At 38.0% G+C, this 26,753-nt stretch overlaps 1 protein-coding gene across 2 annotated transcripts in view; it reads left to right on the top strand.

Moving 5' to 3' along the window:
- Jade3 (jade family PHD finger 3) overlaps positions 1-24,034 on the top strand; it is an 88,398-nt gene extending 64,364 nt beyond the window's left edge. For both annotated transcript variants that reach the window (XM_052171093.1, XM_052171092.1), the window contains exons 9-13: positions 4,154-4,321; positions 7,279-7,395; positions 14,182-14,652; positions 15,610-15,727; positions 21,093-24,034. In XM_052171093.1, the coding sequence (XP_052027053.1) occupies positions 4,154-4,321; positions 7,279-7,395; positions 14,182-14,652; positions 15,610-15,727; positions 21,093-21,997 (1,779 nt within the window). In that variant the 3' untranslated portion in view covers positions 21,998-24,034. The remainder of the gene's footprint in view (positions 1-4,153; positions 4,322-7,278; positions 7,396-14,181; positions 14,653-15,609; positions 15,728-21,092) is intronic.
- Positions 24,035-26,753: the final 2,719 nt, after the last annotated feature.

Genomic DNA, 26,753 nt, shown 5'->3' with positions numbered 1-26,753 from the left:
TGAACAAATACTGAATACACACTAAACACCATCCATGAGTTGGGCTGTGCTACATTATGGTGACACAGTAATGAAGAGCCAGATATGCTTTTCTGTCCCTCCCCCAGGTAGACCATGGTGTAATGACTAAATAGAAACTGTCAGTTTACCATAGTGTCCAGGAACTTTTACAGATGATAAATCCATGCTGCTGTGGTAATACATGGAAATGATGAAGGTAAAATACAACTTTCAGCAAATAACACACACCACTGAATCTTAATGAATGAAAACTGATGTCAGTACATCCAGAAAGATCTGTTCAGACTATGTTAATGGAAAGTAGTCAAGAGTGGGCAAAATATGTTAGAATCATGCATCTATGAGTATTTTAAGAATGGAGGAAGCCAGGCGGTGGTGGCGCACACCTGTAATCTCAGCACTCTGGGAGGCAGAGGCAGGCGGATTTCTGAGTTCGAGGCCAGCCTGGTCTACAGAGTGAGTTCCAGGACAGCCAGGGCTAAACAGAGAAACCCTGTCTCGAAAAACCAAAACAAAATCTAAAAAACAAAAAACAACAAAAAATGTAAACTTGGAAATTTTATCTTCATTATATCAATTATTGTCATTGTAACATATTTTAAGTAGAAACTAAAATCTTTTATGACTTAACTATGAACTTAAAGTATCAGATAATACACACCGATAAGTCCTCTCATACAATTAATTCCAAAATTAAAAATTTCTGATGATTTCTCTTTTATCTGAAATTCTGAACCAGAGCTGATTTGGAAACAATACCAGAAGTTAGCTAATATGAGGTTGTTCATAGTCTTTATCCATTTTATTCAAATACTCATATTTTTATAGAAATACTAACATATATGATATTGTTCCTGGTCCCATTGGGCTTATATAATACCTTTCCTAAGATCTGAACAGTTTTGAACTTCATAATGTTTCTTACTAAAGAGGTTATCGATAATGATTGAACCTATGGTAGGCTTGAAAGAAATTAGAAAGAGATCATCTTTATGTATTTTCTATGTTTATCTTTTACAATTAGGAGAAATATTAAAGAATTATATTCAGGTTCCTTGACCTAACTGTAATATAATAATCCCCCGTCCAAATTATGGCATTTGTTTTAGAAATATGCCAGGTGACTATAAATGATACCCCTCTCACACATTGGCAATAACATTTGACTGGGCCTTGCAGAGTATAATCTGATACATATGTATGCTAGTAATTTGTTACAATATGAAATTTCATAAAAAGAGCTTCTTCCATGCTGAGCATGGCAGTATACTTGAGGCAGGAGATTTGTGAGTTTGAAGGACCAATCTGGGATAGACATATCTGTCTCATAAAAAAAGACCCCAGGAAACATGAATAAAATACTGAAATTCTTATAAAGTGGCTATAATTTAGGTCATAAATAACTACTTAGGTTAGAGCTCCCTCTGTTGACTATAAAGTCACTTAAATAATAATTTAGAATATTTGTTTACTCTCCAAAAGAATGGTGGCATATTGGCATCTGGATTGGTTAAATATAACTTACCTTTTTACTCTACCATATCATGTTCATTGTTCTTCAGTGTGAACTATAAGTTTGTACTTCAGAAGTTTGTATCACTAGTTGTATGATTTTTAACATCATACAACTTTTTTCTTTAACACTATGTTAAAGTTAAAACCATCCCAAATCCTTTTTGTGTGTATATTGGTAGTGTACTTCTTTGTACAGATATTGACTACTTAGATTGATATTGGAGTGAATTTGACCACTCACACATACTCTTACAGTTGTTATATCTATCATGAATATTGTTGACACAACACTGGGTCTGACATCCTGAAATTATGCTTAAAATATATTCGCATACAAATGGTATTTTCTCAACAGAAGTCAACCTTCATCATTTATGATCCATACAAAGTTGAGAATTACTATGATATAAAAGATTTTATTATCTTATGATAATTATTTCTATAAAGAGGCTCCCTCTGTAAGTTATTTTGTACTCTGTAGAATAAGCAACAGCATTCTTAGAACCAACTACTAGCCTTAAACTGGCTCTAATTTGGTAAGGAATTTTTTGTCATTACCTGGCAATATTCTAGATCTTAGAGAAAAAGAGGATTTCAAAAATAGGAACCTTGAGCTGGAATAGTGGTACACACCTTTAATCTCAGCCCTTAGGAGGCAAAGGCAGGTAGATTTCTGTGAGTTCAAGACCAGCCTGATCTATACAGAGAGTTCCAGAACAACCAGGGCTATATAGAAAAACCCTTGTCTAAAACAAGCAAAAATAAAGAATGACTATTAAAAAGTAGTAACCTTATAAAATGTTGTCTTGTTCATATGAGAGCAGCCTGGTTGAAGTCTAGCCTAGTTGGACATCTAGCTTAGGTTCATGAGCCTAATTATTAATTTGTTCTTATAACATACCTACACAAACCAACTAGGGGGAAGGAGTATTTGAGAAAAGTCAGTGATGAAATCTGCCTAATGATCTTCTATTCTCACTGAGATTATGAAACACAAGAACAAAATGAGAGGAGAACACAGATGCTGACTATGTAGGTGATAAGAGAAATCACATGAAATAGAGGATGGGACAGGCAGTAGTAGAGCAGATACAAAAGGCCACCATAACCTTGGTGGAGTTTTGGAGTAGGGGCTAGAGTGTAATCCAGGTGTGGAAAGCAAGAAAGCCTTAACTGTACAAAGGGAAGTTGATTTTATAGACTAGCAAAAAAACATGGACATGAGAACTAAAGTGGACAGTTAAGTAGAAAATCGAGGGGCCTGTCTATACAAATTAGATCTCATGTATTTAATTGTGATGGGAGGTGAGAAGAAATATTAAGGTATAAGGAGATGAAAACTTCAGATCAGAGGCCAGCAAACCTTTTCTTTAAAAGTGTCAGAAATACTTTAGACTTTGCCAACTCTGCATAATCCCTATTGCGTGTTGTCCCTCCTCATCTTAGAACTCTTTAAAATATGAAAAAAATTTCTAAGTTTGTTAGTCTTATAAACAGGTCTTAAGCAGTAGTCAACACCTAGTTTAGATGATGGTGGGCAAATGAGATAAGAACAGGAAAAATCCCTGGAGGATTTTACTGAGAAAAATCTGATAACTAAGAGGAAGGGTGAAAGCTGTAAAGAATGAATAAACAAATTAGAAATAAATTCATCCTAGAATAGTGTGACAAGGAGTTGAATAGAGCAGTAGTGGTGAGGATGGGGATGGAAAGGGAGGCCAGCCTCTGGGTCTCAATGTAAGAAGCAAGTGCAAGCACCAAGAGCCAGTGGATGAACGTAAGTAAGTAAAAGTCTGGGAATTTGGTCTCGAAGATAAAAAAGGAAAGAAAGATTGGCAGTGGATGGTTATAACTCTTAGTGAATCTCACCTAAATGTGAATCTCTTGGAACCCATAAAAAATTTGAAACTGCTAGGTTGAATCAGTTGATGGTATAGATAGAGTATAGCCATGTGAAGAATTTAAAGGCAACTAGGTTTCTTCTGAAATAGAGTGGAGCAATAAAGACGGTCAAATGGACAAAATCAAAAATGGGGGCAGTCTAGTCTAAGTAATCTTCCACCTCTGTGAGTTATTTATTTTCCAGTATCATTCGATAAAGAATTAAAAAGGCTTCTGGAACTCATTGTGGATTATTGTGATTCAATTCACAAGTCTCCTTTTTATTCAACCCAAGCAAATAATTTTTATAATTTGCTGAATGTTTTTAATGCACCAGGTACTAGACTCTTTATAAACATTAGCTTATTTCACTTTTTTATCACAGTACTACATGACATGTTGAAATTATTCTATTATTGCTTGGATGATCTATTATATAAACACTGAAGAAAGTTTGGAATACAGGAAAAGGATTATTTCAATAAAAAAATTTTAAATGTCTATAATCCAAGAGACATTAGTAGTTAGACTACTAATTAGTAGTTGGACTAATCTTGATGTGGATTACCACCTAGTCTTTTTCTATCTTCATTAAAGTTATTTCTCATAGGTATGCATGCTAATCATAGTTCAAATGATGCTACAAGCTTGGTTTTTAGTGTTTAAAAATTACTAAATCCTGGATATGAACTTGTTCAGCTATGTGTGCTTATCTCTTCTTCATGCATATCTACAGGCTTGCTATGGCATCCTCAAGGTTCCAGAAGGTAGTTGGCTGTGCCGCCCCTGTGTCCTGGGCATTTATCCACAGTGTGTTTTATGTCCTAAGAAAGGTGGAGCCATGAAGACCACCAGGACAGGGACTAAATGGGCTCATGTCAGCTGTGCCCTGTGGATTCCAGAAGTAAGTAACCACCCAAATCTTGGTGTATTTCCTCCACAGTTCCCTCCTTCCCATGATGTTTAGACAGACTCAGACTGGTCATGGAAATGCTTTCTGCTCAATTGTATTTCTGATATTTCTGTGCTTCCTCACATCTTCTTGTATACAACTGTGCCTGTTAGCCCAGACTTCTGTATTTGTGGGTGATATTTTCAGTGGTATTTGATACATTTGTATGAGAGAAGAGACAAAAGACCAGGGTGTGGGGATGGAGGTAGCTTAGCTATTAGAGCCTCTTACAAAAGAGCCAAGCTTAGCATCCTGCACCATGTCAAGCAGCTCACAGATAACTAACTCCCTGTAACGCTGCCTCCCAGGAAATTGATAGCCTCTGGCCTCCAGAGGCACCTACACACACATACACATACTCACACACACACATATATATGCATAATTTTGAAATAAATATTTAAAAAATATTTTTAAAATAAACTACTTTTTTAAAAAAGAGAAACATAAGAGAAAAAAACATTTTTAAAAGTAAAGCTTAACTTAAAATACCTGTAGCTACAAATCAAAATAAGACATGAAACACCACAGAAATATATAAATGGTATCCTGGACGGGTCCCTAGATCCTGAAAGTAAACCATTTTAATTTCTATCACTACGGATAAGTTTTGTCTGTTTTTAAGCTTCATATAAATGGAACTTTTAGAGTAAGTTTTCTTTGTTGCCTGGCTAGAACTCCATGTTGTAGTATGTATCAATAGTTCATTAATTTTCATTGCTTAGTAGTTCATAATTATATGGATATTGTATTTATTCTGCTTTGGATCTCTTCTTTTAAGCTGTTACAAATAAAGTAAACAATCACTCTTGCTCACCATGGTGGTTTTCTGCAACTTTTTTTTTTCCTTTTTAAAGACAGAGTTTCCCTCTATTAACTGACTAGCTGCCCTAGAACTCACAAAAATCTACATGCCTCTGCCTCCCAAATTCTGGTATTAAGGACCACCACACCTATTTGTCCCTCAAACAGACAAGCTCTTTTACGTGCTTAAACTCAACACTTACCTAAGGCTTTTACTCAAAGTGTATTCCTTGTTATCAGCCTATCCTTTAATTGTAGATATTTCTTTAATGGCTATTGTTAATTAACTTAATTGAAACATGGCTTCTAAACTGAGCATGGTAGGACATTCCTCTATTCCCTATAATTGGGAGGTCGAGGCAGGAGGACTGAGATCTGGAAGCCATCTTGGAGATGTGTAGTAAGCTCAAAGCCAGCCTATATAGCTAGACTCTGTAAACAAACAAACAAAAACCAATAGCTTGGGGTAGGGCATAGTAAGTGGTAGAGTATTTGCCTATTATGAACAAGGAAACTCTCTACTATCAAAGAATTAAAATTAAAAAAGATTGAAACCAGGCCTGGTATCATATGCCTGTAATCCTTCATATTTGGATGAAAAGGCAGGATATTTTGTCTTTTTTTTTTCAGAGCTGAGGACCAAACCCAGGGCCTTGTGTTTGCTAGGCAAGTGCTCTACCACTGAGCTAAATCCCCAACCCTGAAAAAGCAGGATAATCAAAAGCTAAAACCATCCTGTGCTTCATAGTAATCTCAAAGCTAGCTTAAGTTATAGTGGGACCTTGTCTCAAACAGACAAAAAACAAGAACCAGGGAACATAGTTTAGACATTATTTGCTTACCATGTGCAAAGTCTGGGCTTGATCCCAACCACCACATACATAAAAATAAATCACCTATAATCTCATCACTCAGAAGGCTGGACTAAGAAAATCATGAGTTAAGGGCCACCCTGGGTTACATAGACCCTATCTCAAAAAGTAAATAAAAAATAAGTAAAATAAAACAAATAATTAAAAAAAAACATTACCATTTTCTTAGGCTTCTCAATTCTTGATTTCCAGTACATTTTGGATTATTAAAGATCTCTCTTTCCTGATCTGGACAAAACTTGTAGTAGATGAATCATCCTTCTTTGATAGTTATTGCTTTTTAAAGCCTGTATATTTCTGGTACTGGAAAGCTTGTCCGGGGGTTAAGAGCACTGGCTACTCTTTTTGAAAATTCCAGTCCTAGGACCCACATAACTTACAGCTATCCGTTTTTCCAGTCTCAGAGAATCTAATGCCTTCTTCTGGCCTTTGTACACACTACATGCATGTGATGCACAGACATGTACACAGATACAACATTTGTACATGTATAAAGTTGAAAAAAAAAGAAACAAGAACACATTTTTACCAGTAGTTACATAACCCTTTATTTCCATATGGAAATTTTTTCCATCTTTTTTAAAGTGTCCTTTTCCTTTCAGCATTCCCAAAGACTTAATTTCACTTTGAAGCTACTTTGGCTGAGAGAGTAGGGTAAGATGATGATAATAGTTACATAGTCTTAAAGATTTGGGGTTTAGAAGTGGTATCATCCTCATCCTTTCTAATTACATGCTGCAGTCCCTTCATTACATAAATTTGCTGTTACTTTACAACAATATTATGCTGCTTTATAAACCAAATAGAAAGATCCGTCACTGCCTTTCTTTATCTTTAGTTAAAGATAAAGATTAAATGAAATGGCAAGGCATGTGATACCATATCAGACATAAAACAGATTCTAGAATTTCTAAATTTTATTTCCTTTCCTAAGTAGCTTTCTTCTAAGTAAAGATGGATATATGTTGATTCTTTTAGGTAACCATGCCTACCTAGTGTACACTCCTGCACTCTCATCCTAGATATGAATTGTTTACATTACTAGAAATGATTGAAGGACTGAGCAGTGGAAAGAAACATCTTTTGTTTATTCTTAGTCTGTACTAACCTTGGAAGATATGGCTTGCCTCATTGTTTTAATATCCTCAGTTTCATATAACATCATTTATAGTTTGTGAAAAGTGTTTTGACATGTCTTGGTGCTTCTGCCTTATGATGATGTTTTATTTGTAGGTCAGTATCGCTTGCCCTGAGAGAATGGAGCCTGTCACAAAAATCTCCCACATCCCACCTAGCCGGTGGGCCTTAGTTTGCAACCTGTGCAAGTTGAAGACAGGGGCTTGTATTCAGGTAAGTACCCTGAGAAATGGTGCAGTAAGCTAAAACCAAATCAACCTGACCCATGGTCCCAGTAAGAGTGTCCCGTCAACCCAAAAATCACTTAAGAAGCTATCCACTCATGTGTAGGATGCTGCCACTCCACAGACCATTTGTGGAAATCTTTTTCAGATGTTGTGTCTCGACCATTCAGCCTGGTTTTCCCCCAAAGATTTATTTTTATTTATGTGTATGTAGGTGGTTGCCCCCAGAGGTCATAAGAAGGTGTTGGATTCCCTGGAGCTGGAGTTACAAGTGATTGCGAGCTGCCTAGCATGGGTGGAGTTGAACATGGATCCTCTGAAAGTGCAGTAAATGTTCTTAACCAATAAGCTATCTCCAACCCTTAGCCTATTCTATTCAATATTCATATCAGTTATCAGGAATAGTGACAGACATGTTTGGCCCAGCTTCTCAAGAAATTGAGGCAGAAGAAAATCATTTTACCTCAGGAGTTCCAAGTCAGCTCTCAGAATAATATTCATAATGAATAAAAACCTTCATCTTTTAGTATCAGTGCTCATGTGTCAACTAGACTCTAAAGCTGAGTGATTTCATTCTGAGAGGGAATAAGCTATAACTCTAAAATATATAGCCCACATTCTGATGAGTTTCATCCACTAACTGTCTATTCATTTAAGATCCAATATAATTAGATAGATGGTTCTGTAAACCATTTGGGTGTGGAAAGGTACATTTGAATAGAAAAAAGTCTGGTGACTAGTTTTAAAAATCATTCTTAAAGGGGCTGGAGAGATGCTTCAGAGCTTAAGAGCACAGACTGCTCTTGCAGAGGACCTGGGTTCAATTTCCAGCACATACAGGGCAGCTCACAACTGTCTGAACCTCCCAAGATCTGACACCCTCACATCTTTGCATAGGTATACATGCAGGCAAAATACTAGTGCATGTAAAGTAAAAATAAATTTTAAAAAATTATTTTTATAGTCATATATGTTGCATGTGGTAGTACAGGTAATGTTTTTGAGATATCTAAGGTACAATGTTATTTCAGTTTCTAATCCAAACATAATAAGTTGGCTCTGCTCGTAAGAGGGAAGGAAGGACTGACTGACTTAAACTTACTGCATGTGAGCTGCAGAGTGATTAACATCAGATTTGCCTATAGACCCTCAGAGAAAGGGGGTCTCTATAATGTCATACCTTAGAGCAGTGGTTCTAGATGTTTTATTTACTTCTCTTCTGTTTAGCATAACAAGTTGCAGATTTATCATCTGAAAAATATGAATACTAACCTTGGCTCATTTTATTTATCTTAACTATAAAACATTTTAGTGTTTATAAGTGGAAAAATCTCTCACTGATATATATTTACTATCAACTTGATACAAGCTAGAGTCATTTTGGAGATGACTCAGTTGAGAAAATGCCCCCAAATCGATTGGCTTGTAAACAAGCCTGTGGTACATTTTCTTGATTGGTGACTAATGTAGGAGATTTTAGGCCACCATGGTGGTGCTACTCTCAGGCTAGTGGTCCTGGATGCTGTAAGAAAGCAGGTTGAACAAGCCATGAGGAAGAATCCAGGAATCAATACTCCTCTGGGGCTTTTGTATCAGTTCCTATCTTTGGCTCCTGTCCTGACTTCCCTGGATGATGGACTGTAAGGATAAGATGAAATAAATCCTTTCCTCCCCAAGTTACTCTTGGCTGTGTTTTTTTTTTAAATCACAGCAATAGAAATCTTAAGCTACTAACCTAAAACAGTGTTTTGTTTATCTCCCTATATAAGACCAAGATGATACACCATTCATCTGTGAATTTCTCTCATTGTTAGTATTTATTTAAGGTGCATTGAATAAATGCATATATGTTTTAATGTTTCAGATTTATGATACATGTTTTCCATAGAAACAATTCCATGTTCATTATTTAATAATTTTACATTGAATTTTTATTCAATAACATTTATTCTCCTCATTATAGTACCTGTATTTCCCATTGTTTAGCTGTCAAAGATTATTTTTATACCATTTAGTAATCAGTAACATAATTAGTACAGAAACCACTGACCTTAGCATTTGCAGACATGAGTTTGTATTGTAGCCTTAGGTTCCACATTCTGTCTTCTATAATATTGCTCATCTATGAGTTTTATCTTTCCTAGTTTTGTCCTTAGCTTTTCCCCACACCTTGACATGGCAGACAGGCAATAAATAAATACAAAATTGGTGGGTGGATGGATGGATGGATGGATGGATGGATGGATGGATATATGAGTAGACATTCTAGAGGTTTCACATCTGCAGAACAATTCTTATTTTTATTTCTTAAAGTTCAGATTCTTAATTTTAGAGAAATTTTACTATTGAGACTATTATGCATTTTTGGTTTTGGTGTGGTGCTAGGGAATAATCCCAAGATCTCAAGTATGCTAAGCAAATGTTCTGCTATTGAACTATGTCTCCATCCCAAGCTTGAGTATAAGGGATTTAATTTATTCGGCAAGTGTATATGCTTAATTGTGTATAGTGTTTGGGTCTACCAATGAAATAACAAAGAACTTTACACTGTGGAGTTTATATTTTAGTTTCTGAAAGTAAATAATACACAATAGATGTTAACTAAAATGTTAGAAGATGACAAGTGCTATGGCAAAGAAAAATGTGGAGGGCAGTAAGAAGTTGGGAAGTGTGAGGCAGGGAGTATGAATTAAAGTTTAAGTGGAGTAGATAGGTTAGGACTAACTATAAAGGTGACATTTGAGCAAAGACTGCAATGCAACAGAAAAAGCTATGTAGATATTTAGGATGAAAGTGTTTTAGACAGAGGGAACAGCCATTGAAAAGGCCATGAGATAGGAGTGTGCCTGGCCTACTTAATCAACAAGAAAGAATCCAGCAAGATGAAAATGGAATAAATATGTTTGTTAGGCTTTGTGGACTGTGTAGTTTCTTGTCACAGGTGCTCAACACTAGCTTTGCATTACAAAGGCTACCATAGACAATATTTAAACAAATAAATGTGGCCATGTTCTAATTATCTGTATACCAGTGCTTATATACTTTAAAGCTTAAATTTCATATGATTTTTACTAGCATATTAAAAGCTCCAGTTTTAATGTCTAGCCACCCAAAACTATAAAAACAGATAAGTGTCTGCATTTAGTTAGTGCCACATAGTTTGTCATCTCCTCACAAAGTCTTCCAGAGACTTTATAAGATCTTTTGTTTTTTCACTGAGTTTAGGGAAGATCCGTTCTGTCTGTCCATGTAGCATACATTCACATCAAAGGAGCCATTGATAGTTTTAAAAGCACAGGAGTTGGCTAAAATATTATTTTAGAAATCATTCTATGGAATAAAAATAATATAGAAGACAGGGAGCTGTGAGGTTTAAAGGTAAACAAGATCCACCATGTACCAACACTCAGTGAAACTGGATGATAAGTATATGAAAGTTTATTATTGTAATCTATTATACAAGTTTTTAAATTTCTATAGCAATTGTTTAACTAATAAACCCAAATGGCACAGGTCTGTAAGATAAATTGAAGAAATTAGCAGAGGAGACTGAAACAAATCATCAGGGAAATAATTGAAAAAGCCAATCAGGTTTAGAAAACAAGGGAAGAAAATATTTCAAGAAAAAGCCCTTTTCTATTAAAAAAAAAAAAAAAAAAAAAAGACTGTCAGATAAGCTGAGGGTTTCTCACGGATCCCTGAATTTACCAGTGTGGGTGTTGGGAAAGGACTGGAAGCATGGAATTACGAAGCTTATGTTAAGGTGGGACAAGCAAGTTTGTGCTAATACTTGTTGACAGATAAAACAGTGTACATACAAAACAAATGGGGAGTGATCCAATGAAGAGGAAGGCTTTTTCACAAGATGAGAAGGAGGAGACAAAATGTAGGAGTAGAAGGTTCTTGAGGTACCACAGATAGTTCTTCTGATTCATATATGTAAAGGTAAACTGAGTGTCATTGAAGGTAGGTTTGCTGATGAGAATCTGCAGTTTTCTTGATAATTTTGATTTCTTTAGTTGAGGTAGCAAGCCAGATCATTAGCTGAAATGAATCAATTCAAGGATTAAGGAAAAAATGAATCATTTTTTGCATGAAGTCATGTTTTAGTCCTAGGAAGTGTGCAGTAGATAGCAGGTAGCAGTAAAGACACTACCTACCCACAAAGCTCTAAATTTCAAATGCGTTTTTGTTAATATTATTTTTGTTGATTTGCAGAATTGGGAGTCAAACCCAATTCCTCAGACATGCTAAGCAAGTGCTCTATAACCAAACTGTACCTCTTTCTCCAGATAACCTTTGTAGATCTCTTTGGCTATTTTGTGTGTTCTTCTTTCTTTTGCTCTTTACCCTTTCAACCCCCTATCACTAGATAAGAGAGAGGAAAGGAAAGAGAACACTGAATAATGTCAGGGGGATTGAAAGGGGGTCAGTGTTATCATTAAACTACTTCCTGCTGATTAGGGGTGTTGAGTTCCTTAGGGCAAGGTTGATCTTTGCTGTCAAGATATCTAATAATTTCTTATTATTGTTTCTTCTTTGCACACCTATTTAACAAACCACAGCCAACAGCAATGAACAACCCTTGGAGCCCTACTGTTTCTATATTCTCTGAAAAGTCCCCAGAATTCCAAATGTCACACAATCGCAGAAACTGTCTGCAGCTGACAAAATCATGTCCCTGGTAGAGCAGGAGGTATATCATAGTCAGCTGCTGTGGACAATCTGAAGCAGCCCATATCCCACACTTGAGTTTAATCTCTCTCTCTCTCTCTCTCTCTCTCTCTCTCTCTCTCTCTCTCTCTCTCTCTCTCTCTCTCTCTCTTGGTTTTTTGGATTTGGTTTTTTCGAGAGAGGGTTTCTCACTCTGTAGACCAGGCTGAAAAGATCATTCTAGGAGCTGGAGAAATGGCTCAGCTGTTAAAAGCACTCAGATTCAGTTTCCAGCCCCCACATAGAGCTGCTCACAATTCTATAACTCCAGCTCTAGGTGATCTGACACCTCTTTTGACTTCCATGAGTAATGTATACACATAGTAAACATGCATACATATTCACATAAAATATTTTTAAAGTCATGTGGTATTATAATTGGAGGTTTACATTTGGTAGTAAGAAGAAAAGCCAACCATACAAAATAATGCTGGTATGAAAACTCGTACAAATGTTTTGTTTTCATTTCTATTGAGTATCTTGAATTTCTAAGATCTGTCATACGTTGTGTTCTTTCTATCTTTATTCATTTCCAAGCTTATTCTCTGTTTAATTATCAAGATTCCAACATGTGTATACTAAGCACAGTGACCTCCAAATGGTAGGCTTTCAAAAGAATTAACACTTGCTTTAACTATGGAAAAAAATCCCACCATTTTCCTTTCATTTTAAAAAATATTTACTCTTAATTTTTAATTCAAATAACTAAAGACATTTAACTAAATCTAGAAGACTAAATCTAGAAGGTTTTTAGAGTGTGTATGATATCATCCCAGTTTCTTAGAAATAAAATCTCTTGTGGTAACATGTATGTGTGCCCCTATGTTTTTAAAAAGGAGAGCTTAAGCACAAGAATGCATCTGTCATGGATCAAGTTCTTCCTACTCTTATCTCTGAGTAGTCAGTATGTGATCCATAGTAATGTTTAATAAATATGTTAGATCTATCAGTGGGAAGCTAAATAGTGCAAACTTAATTTTAAAATGCCTCTAACCATATTCTCCAGTAAAACTGGCTACAGTGATGAAAATTGTGTGTGTGTGTGTGTGTGTGTGTGTGTTGTCTAGTTTAGCTTAAATGTAGCTAATATGACTGAGAAGCTAAATTTTTCAGTGTATGTCATTTTTTAAAATGACATGTATTTATTGAGGGGAGCACGTGTGGAGATTAGGGGACACCTTGTAAGAGTCAGCTCTCTCCTACCTTGTGGGTCCTGTGTTTAAATTTGTCATCAGTTTTGACAACCGACCCTCTTACATACTGAGCCATTTGTTCTCGTTCTATGTAATTTTAATATTTTACTTTTTTAGTTTAGGTAATGAAACCTAGAGCCTTGCACATGCAACAGAAGTGTTCTTCTAAAGGGGAACAACATTTTGGCTATATTGAAATTAATTTAAATTTAAATGGATTTTCATGACTAGTTGTCTAATCTGATGGATGGTTCAGATGTATAAGAACAATTTTAGGAAGTTAAGTTGTTTAAGTATTAGAGTTTCTGTGGACTTTTACGGTCATGGATGTCCTGGCAACAATATAAACTATGCCTTTTCTTTCATTTGTTCTAAGCAACTGCTTTTTGAGTAGTGTATGGTGTTGCCTGAACTGATGACATACAGGTATATATGTAATTGACATAGCTTCTGTCTTAAGCTTTATGGCCAGGGATTTTTTTCAGTTATTAGTAAGTAGTATGTGAAAAGTACTACAATAAAAGTATATATAGGTGATATGAAGGACACAGAGAAGAAACCATATAACTTTACATAAATCAGAGACTTCTCCCAAAAAAAGGCAACTGAATGTGGTGCTGCATGAATTGAAACCTTAAAAATGGGAATTTTATATTTTTGTTTCTATTTTGCTATTTTCTATATAAGCATATTTCCTGGATAACTTATAAAAGTTTTCTTACTTGTAAAATATTTTTTTCCTTTTTGTTTCATTTTTTTTTCTTTACTTGTAAAATATTTCTCATGGTCAAACCACCCTTTTTCTATAAGCTCACATTAGGGACCTAGGGATACCCATCTGCCATATTGACACATTCTTTCTCCTTTAGTGCTCTGTGAAAAGCTGTATCACTGCCTTTCATGTTACCTGTGCCTTTGAGCACGGCCTGGAAATGAAGACCATCCTAGATGAGGGGGATGAAGTAAAGTTCAAGTCATTTTGCCTCAAGCATAGCCAAAACAAGCCAAAACTCGGGGATGCTGAGTACCACCACCACAGAGTTGCCGAGCAGAGCCAGGCAAAAAGTGAGAAAATCAGCCTACGGGCACAGAAGCTTCGTGAACTAGAAGAAGAATTCTATACCTTAGTCCAGGTAGAAGATGTTGCCAAAGAGATGGAGCTATCTACGTTCACTGTCGACTTTATCTATAACTACTGGAAACTAAAGCGCAAAAGCAACTTCAATAAGCCATTAATCCCCCCAAAAGAGGATGAACAAAATGGCTTGGTTCAGCCAAAAGAAGAAAGCATTCACACTCGGATGAGAATGTTTATGCATCTGCGGCAGGACCTAGAGAGGGTAAGGTGACCAGCTTTGACTAATGCCTGCATAGAGCTAGAAGATACCACTTTGAGTTTTAAAATGACCACCCATTTATAGTGTGAACTTCTGTGTCCTTTCTTACTGTCTGAATTCACTGTGGCTCCAGATGTTGAGTTCTGTTTAAATTTTGATACATTTGTGCTATGAACTTTAACTTTGAGTTTATTGTTCTCGGTTGATTGTTCACTGTCAAGTCTAAAATGGCTCAGCTATATTTTATTAACATATTCCTGAGACTAAAGCCTAAAAGAATGAGCTTTCTCCAGAAAAATACTGTCTCAGGGTTTTCTCAAACTCAGCACTATTGACATTTTGAGCTGCATAGTTATTTATTGTGCAGGGCTGCCATTTATTGTAAGTGGCAGAATAGGATATTTAGCATCAGTGATCTGTACCCACTAGATGCTAATATCATCCCTTACACACTTGGCTCTCACAACCAGAATTGTTTTCCAAGTTTACCAGATTCCTCCTAAGGGTTAAAATCACCTCTGGTTGATAGCCACTTCACCAGGCAGTTTAACTTATGATATATTCATCAGGTAAATTAAGTGCTACAAGAATTCAAAGAAAAGGTTGGTGCTGTATTTACTCTAGAGAATTTTGTAATTGTATAATTATTGAAATGAGCCAGGCCTGATGATACAGATGCCAAGTGCTATCATTCATATTCGGGGATAGAAAGGGAAGGCTAAATTACGATATCATTATCATCTCGCCTGGTAGATTGTGTACATTAAATTGATCATACTACATTGTAGACTAGAGAGTAGGTTTCAGAGGTTTGGTCATGGTTTGTGGCCCTTGGGTCTTGTCTTCACTCCTTACTCCCATAGCCACCAGAATTCAGTAGTCTTAATGTGGCTGAACAATTTCAACTGTAAACTTGCTTAATATGACAAACATCTTTATTTTCTGGGGATTTTCTTGCAGGTCCGAAATCTGTGCTACATGATAAGCAGACGAGAGAAGCTGAAACTATCACACACCAAAGTGCAGGAACAGATCTTCGGTTTGGAAGTCCAGCTTATCAATGAAGAAATTACAGAAGGTAAAATGCTTCTTAAAGTTGTCCGAGAAAATATAGAGAATCTAGTTATATCCTACTTTTACAATTTAGTATCATATCTCTTGTATCATCTAAAAATTGTTTCATTTCTTTCTGTCTAATCCTGATAATTAATGTGGCCTATTTTACTGTCAACTTGCAAGGTAAGAAACTCCTGGAAAGAAACATGTTCCCACTCCAAAAAAAATAAGGAAGGAAAAGAAATTCCAGGATAGGATTTAAGAAGTTGTAAGTTTGAGGCAGATAATCTAGATCCCAAACAAACATTTAATGCCATTAATAATAGCCATGAAGTATTTTGTAATTATCAGATTCACTTAAAATCAAGAAGCTAGCACCAAATCCCAGTTCCCAGAAACCATTTAATTCTAGTGTTACTCATAACCGATACTCTTAAAAGTCATCTGTTAAAATACTCCTCAACCAGAAGTTAAAAGAGATATATTGATAATATTTCATTTATTCACTTTTATTGAGAAGCTACTAGGGCAGTGGTTCTCAACCTGTGCGTTGAAACCCCAGGGAGAAAGTCAAATAATCCTTTCACAGGGGTTGCCTACGACCATCAGAAAACACAGTTATTTACATTAGGATTCATAACAGTAGCAAAATTATGGTTATAAAGTAGCAATGAAAATAATTTTATGGTTTTAGATTACTAGGATTACTACAACATGAGGAGCTTTATTAAAAGATTGGCCACATTAGGAAGATTGAGAACCACTGTTCTAGGGATTAAGAAATAAACTAGAAAGAGTAGTCAATAAGAGAGACTCTCTATACTACCCACTTGGTAAGTGTCTTAATTTGGGTTGTTTTGCTGTGAAAAGACACCATGACCAAGGTAACTCTTACAAGGGAAAACATTTAATTAGGGCTGGCTTACAGTTTCAGAGGTTCAGTCCATTGCCATCATGATTGAAAACATGGCATTGTCCAGACAGACATGGTGCTGGAGGAGCCAAGAGTTCTACATCTTGATGCAAAGGCGGCAACAGGAGACTGTCTTGCAGGCAAACAGGAGGAAGCTCTCATTCCACACTGGGAGACAACTGAGTATAGAGACCTCAAAGCCTACCTTCACTGTGACACACCTACTCCAACAAGGCTACACCCTCTAATAGTGCCACTCCCATTGGCCAGGCATATTCAGACTACCACATTCCACTCCCTGGCCCCCATAGGTTTGTTCAAACACATGAGTCTATGAGGGCATACATAGCCAACACATAATGAAAAATACTAAAGTCCCCACAGTCTATCACAGTCTCAACAACGTTTAAAAGTCCCAAGTTCAGAGTCTCTTCTGAGATTCATGCACTCTCTTAACTGTAATCCCATATAAGATCAATACCAAAAACTAGATCACATAGTGAGGAAATACTGTGAGGACCAAAGCAAGACAAAAATGAGCCGGGCAAGCTCCAAACTCTGCATCTCCACATCTGAAGTCTAACTTCTTTTACCTTTATTGACTGCAACACAATTCTTTGTCTTGGGCTGTTTCCACTCCCTGTTAACGGCTTTCCCCAGCAGGAGTCCCACAGCTCTGGAGTGTCTAACATTTTGAGGTCTCCAAGGCAACTTCAGCTTCACGGCTTCTTGTTCCAGTGCCTGGGATCCACACATGATCTCCTGGGCTCCTCCAAAGGGCTGGCATCACTTCGCCAGCTCTACCCTCTGTAGCACTCTTAAGTTCAGGTTGATCTACTCCACTGATGCTGCTGTTCTTGGTGGTCATCCCATAGTACTGGTATCTCCAATATACTGAGGTCTTCCTCTGCAACTAGGCTTCACCAATAGCCTTTCATAGACTCTCTTCATGGTGCCAAACCTCAACTCCTTTGCATGACCCCTTCAGTCCTGGGCCATCAACTGGAACTGAGGCTGCACCTTCACCAATGCCTTCCATGGCCTCAGCAGCTCTTCATGACCCCTCCATGCCTTCAAAACCAGTACCACCTGGGTGACTCTTACACATTACCAAGTCCAACGTCAGCACAAGGTATAACCTTGGCTATCTCTGGAACACAAGATTCTTTATGCTCTCAGAAAACACTTCCCAGATTTCACCTCGTGATGCTGGTCTCTTTTTAATCACTGCTAATTTCTTAGCTCCAGCCAACCAGCATCAGCTGTACCTATAACTGCTTCTATTCTGGACTCTAAAGCTAGAGCCATGTGGCTGACACTGACAAGTTCTGCTGCTTGCTAGGACTAGAACCTTGCCCACTTGTTCTGTTATGTCCTTTACTGCCTATGCTTGGCTATCCTAGAACTAGCTCTGTAAACTGACCTTAAACTCAGAGATCTGCATACCTCTATCTCCTGAATGTTAGGATTAAAGGTATGTACTACCATGCCTGGGCCTAAGTTGTTTAAAAAAAATGTTCACAAGATCTTTATAAGTTCTGGATTGTAGTTCATTCCATATATAGTCAAGTTGACAATTGAGAATAGCCATCACAATCCACCCCTTGTCAATTTGACATATGTGTCCAAATGAAAACAAGAACCAGGTATAATAATGCCTAGAAATAACTATCCCTTGTTTGACTGCAAACATATAAACAATAAACTTAGGTGGGATCTTGACCTGAGGTCACTACTCCCTTAATCTGATTATTTCCATGAACATAGGATTCAGCTCCATTCTACTTCCTGGCGTCCTTTAATACCTTAACCATATCTTTTCCTTTCTCAGCTTGTTCTTTTTCATCAAAACACTCTGTGTTGAGATTTCCTTTGCTAATGCAATTAATCTAAATCTCTTTACTTTAGCCTCAGGCATACTCTTCAGATAATGGCAAAAAAGCAGCCATATTCTTTACCAGAATATCATAAAATAGTCTCTAGGCTACATACTAACATTCTTCTCTTCTGAAATCTCTTGAGCCATGCCCCAACATTTCAAATCACCTTTAGTACCAATGTCTTACATATTCCTACTAGGATGGCCCATTAATTCCCACTTAAAGCATTCCATTGCTTTCCCAAACCAAAGTCCCAAAATCCACATTCCTCTAAGCAAAAGCATGGTCAGGGCTATCATATCAATATCCCAGTCCCTGGGACCTGTCTTAGTTAGGGTTTCTGTTGCTGTGAACAGACACCATGACCAAGGAAACTCTTATAAAGGAAAACAATTAGAGACTTGCTTACACTTTCAATGGTTTAGTCCATTATCATAGCCAGAGGTATGACAGTGAGCAGGCAAACATGGTGCTAGAGAAGGAGCTGAGAGTTCAACATTTTGATCTGAAGGCAGTCAAAAAGAGACCATCTTTTGCAGACAGCTAGAAGGAGATTCATTCCACACTGGGCAGAGCTTGATTGAGCACTAGGACCCCTCAAAGCCCACTCCCACAGTGACACCCTTCTTCCAAGAACACCTCCTAATAGAGTGCCACTCCCCATGGGCCAATCATATTCAAACCACCACAATGAGAGAGATAGATTGATGATGATGATGATGATGATGATTACAGTACCAAAGCAGAAGCTTGACTAGAATAATGACAGCCATATACAGTGACACCTCCCCGTGTTTCTTTTAAGATAAAGATAGGTGAGAGAACCTGAATACTAAGAGTTGCTCTTAATGTATAAAATCAGCACCTGCTAAAAGCCAACCATAAAATAAAATAGATGTCAAAAGCTTTATGACTATAGGTCACAGCTAACTGGCATAGCAGGAAGTAGCAGAGCTGTTCAGCCACAAGGTTACCCTATAACATGACTACCATGGCAATAAGAAGCAAAAGACAACAGGGAGGAGCCTGTGTGCTAATGAGATTGGGTTTAGCCAAGTAGCTTCTGATTATAAGAATATGAGCCAGGCAGTGGTGATGCACACCTTTAACCCAACACTTGGGAGGCAGAGGCTGGAGGATTTCTCAGTTGGAGGCCAGCCTGGTCTACAGAGTTCCAGGACAGCCAGGGCTACACAGAGAAACCCTCAAGGGAAAAAAATACGATTTACAACATCAACAAATGGCAAATCCTGGCAGACATGGGAACTGTAGTTGTTCAAAATGGACCCTTGGGGAATACATGCTGCCTTTTAGGATACCTGCAAGCCATCCTCTCTATACCTCATTTTTAAAAGGCTGTATGTTGTAAGATGATAAAGGGCAAAGGCCAATTGTAGGGTGACATCCAGATAATTAATACTTTTCTGGATAATCCTTTATGTTGTCATTCTTTCCTGCAGTCCTTACCACTATCATACTTTGCCCAGGGCCAGCAAGATGGCTCAGCAGGTAACAGCACTTGCTTTGAAAGCCAGGTGGCCTAACTTTGATCCTTAGAACCTATATATGATGGAAGGAACGAATTGACTGAATAAAATTGTCATCTACCTCTACACACATCTACATACATATTCCTGTGCCCATACATTGGTCCAGTAATATTTTTTTAAATTATCCTATACCCTATAATCATGAAATTAGAGATTAAGGGCATGAAATATTCAGGAGCCACTCACTGCTCCTAAAGCCAAGTTAAAATGCATATTTACCTTTGCCCCACAAAAAACTGTTTTGTGTTTCTGAGGTTTTCTATTTGAATTATCAGAGATGATAGGAGAATAAGATCAGAAACACCTATGAGGCATATCTTCAGTCCTGCTTACTATGCATATGCCCAGTCATAAACACACAAAAAACTCATTTTAAACCACTGAGTGACATTCTTTATAGAAATGAAATTCAAGGAAAAGTCTAGGGGAAGAGCTCTGTGAGTTCAAGCCCCAGCACTCAAAAGCCTTACAATATGATTCTAGCACTGGTTAGGTGGAAAAAGGAGTATCCCATAAGTATGCTAGTCTCTGCAGTTATTGAGCTCAAGGTTCAGTTAAAAAGCCCTGTCTCAAAAAAAAAAAAAAAAAAAAAGGTAGAGAGGGATGGAGTGAAGAACTCTGGGAGGGGGGACCAGGAAGGGGAATAGTTTAATAAAAAAAATAAGGTAGAGAACAATTGAAGAAAATAACCAGCACCAACCTCCCTCCACATGCATGCATGTGTGTACAGTTGCACCCTCACATACACAAAAAATGAAAGACATGGAGATAGGGATGTATGACAGCACACTGGTTGTTGAGCTTGTTTTGTAGGTTAGGAAAGCAAAGATAGAAAGGATGGGAGCCACGGATAGTGTTTTCTGTGGGTCTCTGGGTTCATCCTCTACTGCAGCTCACTTTAGCTACTCACCATGGTATACGTATCATCAAAGACAGGTGCTCATTAGACACTTAGAACAAATAGGTTTGTGAATTTAATTGGTGATAAACATATATGCTAATAATTAAACCGGTTGTTAAACAAATCGTTCTTTTTTATTTCAGGTCTTTCTTTGACAAATGCACTAGAGAACTCACTGTTTTACCCACCACCACGAATTACCTTAAAGTTAAAAATGCCTAAATCAACCTCAGAAGATTGCAGAGACAGCTCCACAGAAACTGAACAGCAACCCTCGTCTCCTGGCAGCAGTTCCCCTGGTCACAGTAAAAGGAGCCCCCAGATGCCTGAGGAGCCACTGGATACGAATATGGAAATATATCCAAGATATCCACCAGAAAGCAACTGTTTGCTGGCTAGCCGAAGCCATTCTCGAGGTGAAACCAGGAGCTCCAGTCCTACTCAGAGAGCTCCATCTGCAGAATTCTATCCTGGGCAGTCATTGGGGAAGCCTCTAGCCCTTCAGGCTGCCCTCCATGGACAGGCTTCTATTGGTAATGGGAAGAGTCAGCCTAACTCCAGGCTTTCTAGTTCCAATGGCCTGGAGGGTAACTGGTCTGGGAATATCACCCAGAAAGCTAATTCAAGTGAGATATGCTGTGACCAGGAATCCATGCTCAGCTCCCACTTGCCCAGTCCGGGCAACATTAGAAAATCTGGCATGGAACATTTCAGCAGATCCTTTAAAGAGGCCACCAATACATGGGGGAAGCCTACTGAGGATCTCCAGTACTGTGTTAAGCCAACTAAGAATGTGAGCTCTAAGGAGCACTTGTGGGGTAGACAGCTTCTCAGGAGGTCTGCAGGAAGAGCTTCATATCAGGAAACTGATGGCTATTGTCCTGACTTGGAGCCCAGTGATTCAGAGGCAGAAGGGGAGGGGAATATAGAAACAGTAAGGGTAAAGAGAGAGAGTTCTGACAGAGAAAATCCTTCCCATGATTCTGCCCGGGAGTGCCATGGGAAAAGTAAGACACACCCTCATTCCCACAGCTCAATGCAAAGGTGATCAGAAAAGCCTAAGGGTAACCCAGCCTTTGCCTTTGCCCCGTATACTAAGGGGATATCTAAACACCAAAAGGATTCTAGTGTATATTAGGGGGAATTGCAGGGAAAATGATGGTTTGAAGTTTTTGAAAGCATTTCAGGTCTAGTTTTTATAAGCACATTACAAGAGTTGCAGATTGTCTGGGGTTGCTTTGTCGGAGGCTGCTGGGAACAGTTGGGCCCAGAGTATTTGCTCAGTGAGTACTTCAGGGCAGCTTTCCCGTTACATTAACACACTGATTAATCTACATATTAATAATCCTTGCATTGTCAATGGATTTGCAAGAGGATGTGACAGACACTAAAACTACTTACCTTTTGAAAGTATAACATGTGACTCCTTGAAGCTCAAATCTGTAGAAAATTTCTAATTCCACTGGTATCTGTAAACCTCTTAATGAGAGAGACCAGGAGAGCATCATCCTCAGATCCTGACACTTACTGCTGTCTTCCTTGCTTCATGCAAGGTTGAGTTTCTTTCACAGTATCAAAAAAGTCAGTTCTTCTGAGTGCCCAGTGCCTGTTCCTAGACCTGCTTCTTGGGGACACACTCATAACTCTCTTATCCAGCTAACAAGCTAACTTGTGGATAGTGTTTACAAAAGTACAGAAGTACTACTTCCAAGGAAAATGCTCTGCTTCTCAAGGCATTTGTGAAGATGTCCAGAACATTTCCCAAAGTGTGACCTTTTCTGGTATATTTGTACCAGGTCAGGGTTTTTTGTGTTGCTTTCAAATAAGTTTGACTAAAGTTTGGCTGACAGTTTTTGTATACCTGCTTTAATGTTTATAAAATTTTTATTGAGGAATAATTAAGATATAGTGTAATGCACAGAGGCTTAAGTATTCTTACCTGCTTTAATTTTGAAACAGATTTTATTGTCAGAAATTTGAAAGCATGTGTTTAACACATGGATATAATTTAGCTTTGTATGAATTTTAAATCCAAGGCCGTTTCCCAAGCATAAAAGTTGGAGCCATTTTTCAGAACTTGCTTATACCACATTACCAAATAATCAGCCTTGATTCATTTCTAGACAAAGAGAATTTTGAAGCAGCGGATAAAACAAATCTGCTTCCCATTTAAGAAAAAGGAGAAAGTAACAGTTTGTAAAAATGTGAGGCAGACTGTAATTCTCAGCTTCCTTTTCTTCTTAGCCTTAAAATAATATTCTCTTTCTTCTAGTTCAGGAACATATAGAGAGAATTTTCAAACAAGAGGCCATTTTCAATTTCTGAAGTTTTCCTGCTGGTGAAAGAAGCCAGCTGCAGTAGGTGCCGGTGCGAAGGAGCTAAAACTGCAGTGGCCTCTCCTTCGCCGCATTCCTAGAGCCTCATTAAAGGCTTCTCTGGAGTTTTGCTTTCTCCTGTTTTGAAATATTCTGTGTTTTGCCTCTCCTTTGGCTGCATCTTCAAAATATTCCTTTTGTGCCTATGAACATGTGTGAACACACCATAACATGAATAGTAGGTGTCCTGTATTTTGTTTTAGTTGAAAAACTGAGGAAGAGAATTTCCTTTCTTCATACCCTCAGCTTCTGTGCTGACTTGAATACTCATAGGGCACATATAGATTTGACACTTTCGTGGTAATGAGTATAATGAAGCTGAGTTGTAAATCCCTTAAAGGCCAGCAGGCTGCCTGTGTCCTTTCATGCTTTTGAATTCTGAGCAGGGGGAGCAAACATGGAAACAGTGCTTTAGCCAAATTCCATATATAATGCCATTGAGAGAGTATTGCCTGAAATAGTCAAGTCAGGGAGATAAAATGGTATTTTTTTTTTAGAGACTTTTCCTGGGTAAACAAATGAGCCAGCCTTCCGTTGTATACATTCCAAATGCCCCAAGCATCTGCTACATTTTGTTCTTTGAAGTATTACCTCTTAACCTTTGTTAATGTTTTTGTCCTGTCTTATACAAGTTTCGAAGATGAATTCAATCTTTTTTCAAATGTCACCTTTTTATCAATACTTTTTCATTAAATTATGAAAACTGTTAACCTCTGTCAGTGTGATAATTTTCTAGTCTGGCATACTGATTTTTTTACATTAAATTTACTGTATGTTAAAAAGCCATACAAATGAAGCAAACTGAAGCGGGGTTCAGGGAAGAAGAATTGAATGTTTAGAAGCACAAATCATCTGAGCATGATGATGCATGGCTAGCAACCCAGAAGGAAGCTGAGACAGTAAAATAATCTCTAGGACAGCCTGGGCTACATAATAAGACCCTGTCTGAAAGAAAGAGAGAGGGGGGGAGAAAAGGGAGGGAGGGAAGGAAGAAAGGAAGAAGGAAAAGAAAAATCACACATTCAGAATTCAAGTCAATACCAGAAGGCAAAAAGAACCCTTTGTACTTTGCCCAGAAACCATGATTTCATCAGGCCAGTAAGAAAAGACTTTAGAATCATCATTTAAAATAGCCAGGGACAAGGATCCTATCTAAAGGCTATTGTTTATAATACTCATGCTACACAGAGCTCTGGGGGTCTGTCTTATAATCAGGTTTATATGGTCTTGTGGCAGGACTGTGTGGTAAATATTTTCAAGTTGTCAAAGGTCATTAAGTAAATCAGTAGTAAAAAATAGATAAAATGATTGTTTTTGCCTCTGCCCACCTTACTTGCTTGTTAATAAGTAACTGGTCTGGTAATTCATGATGAAGACTTTAAACTACAAATATATTGTGTTAAAGCCAACAAAGGCTATTTGGTTTATAAGAATGTGTACATTTCCAGTAGGAGGTGAACATTTGGGATTTGCAACCCCATGGGAGGAACAACAATATGAACCAACCAGACTCTCCAGAGCTCCCAGGGACTAAACCATCAACCAGAGAGGACACATGGAGGGACCCGTGGCTCCAGCTGCATATGTAGCAGAGATGGCCTTGTCAGGCATCAATAAGAGGAGAGGCCCTTGGTCCTGTGAAGGCTTGATGCCCCAGTGTAGGGGAATGCCAGGTCAGAGAAGCAGGAGTAGGTGGGTGGGGAACACCGTCATAGAAGCAGGGGGAGGGGGATGGGATGGGGGCTTCCAGGGGGATACTAGGATAGGGGATAACATTTAAAATGTAAATAAATAAAATATCCAAAAATATCCAATAAAAAAAGAAATGTTTAAATGTAGAGAGCAAGCCAGCCGATTCACAGTCCCAGGTCCCCCCCCCCCAAAGATCAAAATGCTGGGGTTTTTTCCCCATTTTGCCATGCTGAGGATAGAAACCAGGACTTTGAGCATGCTAGATAAGCACTCTCCCACTGAGCTACAAAGCCCCTTACTGACTTTAGAACTGAAGAAAAATACCCAACAGCAAAAGTATATTCAGCACCCATTAATTTTGATGTGTTATTATTTCAAAGACAATGTATTGTATAGCATTTGATTTTTCTCAGTATGACTGTTTTGTGGAAATCAGCAATTGTGTGATAATGGTTTTAAAGGAACAGAGTTAACACTTAGTTTAGCACTGTTAAAGAAGGCTTCTGGGAGTTCAGTTGAGTTTACATCACAGAATGGAAGAGAATAAATGATCTAAACTTTGCCTTTGCAATGAGACAGGCAGGGAATTGCACAACAGTCACTGGTAAGTTCCTCTGCCATATGCTTCCAAATACATTTATCATCATGTTGCGGTTGATTGGGGTGTGAGCATTTTGTGAGGCCTGCCCGCCAAGGCTCCAAACATTCTTCCCCTTCCTTCACTACTACTTCAATTCCCTTTCATTTCAGTTAGGATAAATAAGTGGCAAATAGCTTAGCAACAGTCAGGAAAGATGAACCTTGTGCAGCTCAAGCTGTGCCCATCACAGCCAGAAGTTGGAGCTGAGAGAACATCTGCAGAACTGCCTTTTGCTGAGTTTTGGAAAGTGTTGAGCTGTAACGGGGGTACTTTCCTGAAGCACATGTGGAAATCGTGGGATGCTTTAGTCATTTCTCACCTTAAACTCTTAAAAGCTTAAAATTTAGAAGTAATGCCGTCAGCCCTATAAACAAACATGCCTGGACAGTCTCTATCTAGATTAGTCTTCATGCTTTGATAATCCTGCCCTGTACACTGTGATCCTTGCATTTTTTTCCCCTCTGTTCACCAGAGTTTTTCCTTCTACTTTGGAAAACAGAAATCCTAGTTCAATTCTTCCCCGTTGTCTCTGCAAGGGGCTAAAGGGGTGAAAACAGTGAGAGGGTTCGAAAGGCTGCATCAGTGCAGTGGCCACTCGACCTTTTCAGTTATACTTTCAAACTGAATAGTAATGATGGAGTAGTGAGGAACAGGCTTGCCTCCCTCTCAGAGAATTTGTCCCATTGTTGACCTCAAGCGCCCCCCCCCCCCCATGGACTGAGGATAAAGGTTACTGCCAAGACAGTAACTTAGGTCCCTTACAGAACAACCAAGGATAAAACAGAAAATATACTTGGGACCAGTTAAGACTTCAAAAAATAAAATGTTGATATGTCGGGCTTATCCACAAGTACAGGAAGATGAGACTATTGGCTCCTTTTGGCACATGTAAAAGCAGACCAAATGGTTAAACTTGTTCAAGGCCCCACAGCTAGCATCAAGCTGGAAGCCAATACAATCATTGATTTCTGTGTCTAGGATACCCTCTTGAAGAATCCTTACACATTTTCTCCCTGAATGAAACAACTTTTGTTGAGGGCTAGTCATTGATTTGATGCCACTTGACACTTGCCATCTTTGATAGAACTTATAAATCA

This window comes from Apodemus sylvaticus, chromosome X (genome assembly GCF_947179515.1).
Source record: "Apodemus sylvaticus chromosome X, mApoSyl1.1, whole genome shotgun sequence".
Classification (NCBI taxonomy): domain Eukaryota; kingdom Metazoa; phylum Chordata; class Mammalia; order Rodentia; family Muridae; genus Apodemus; species Apodemus sylvaticus.
Note: the sequence above shows the minus strand (reverse complement) of the source record. Positions and strands in the feature narration are given on the sequence as shown.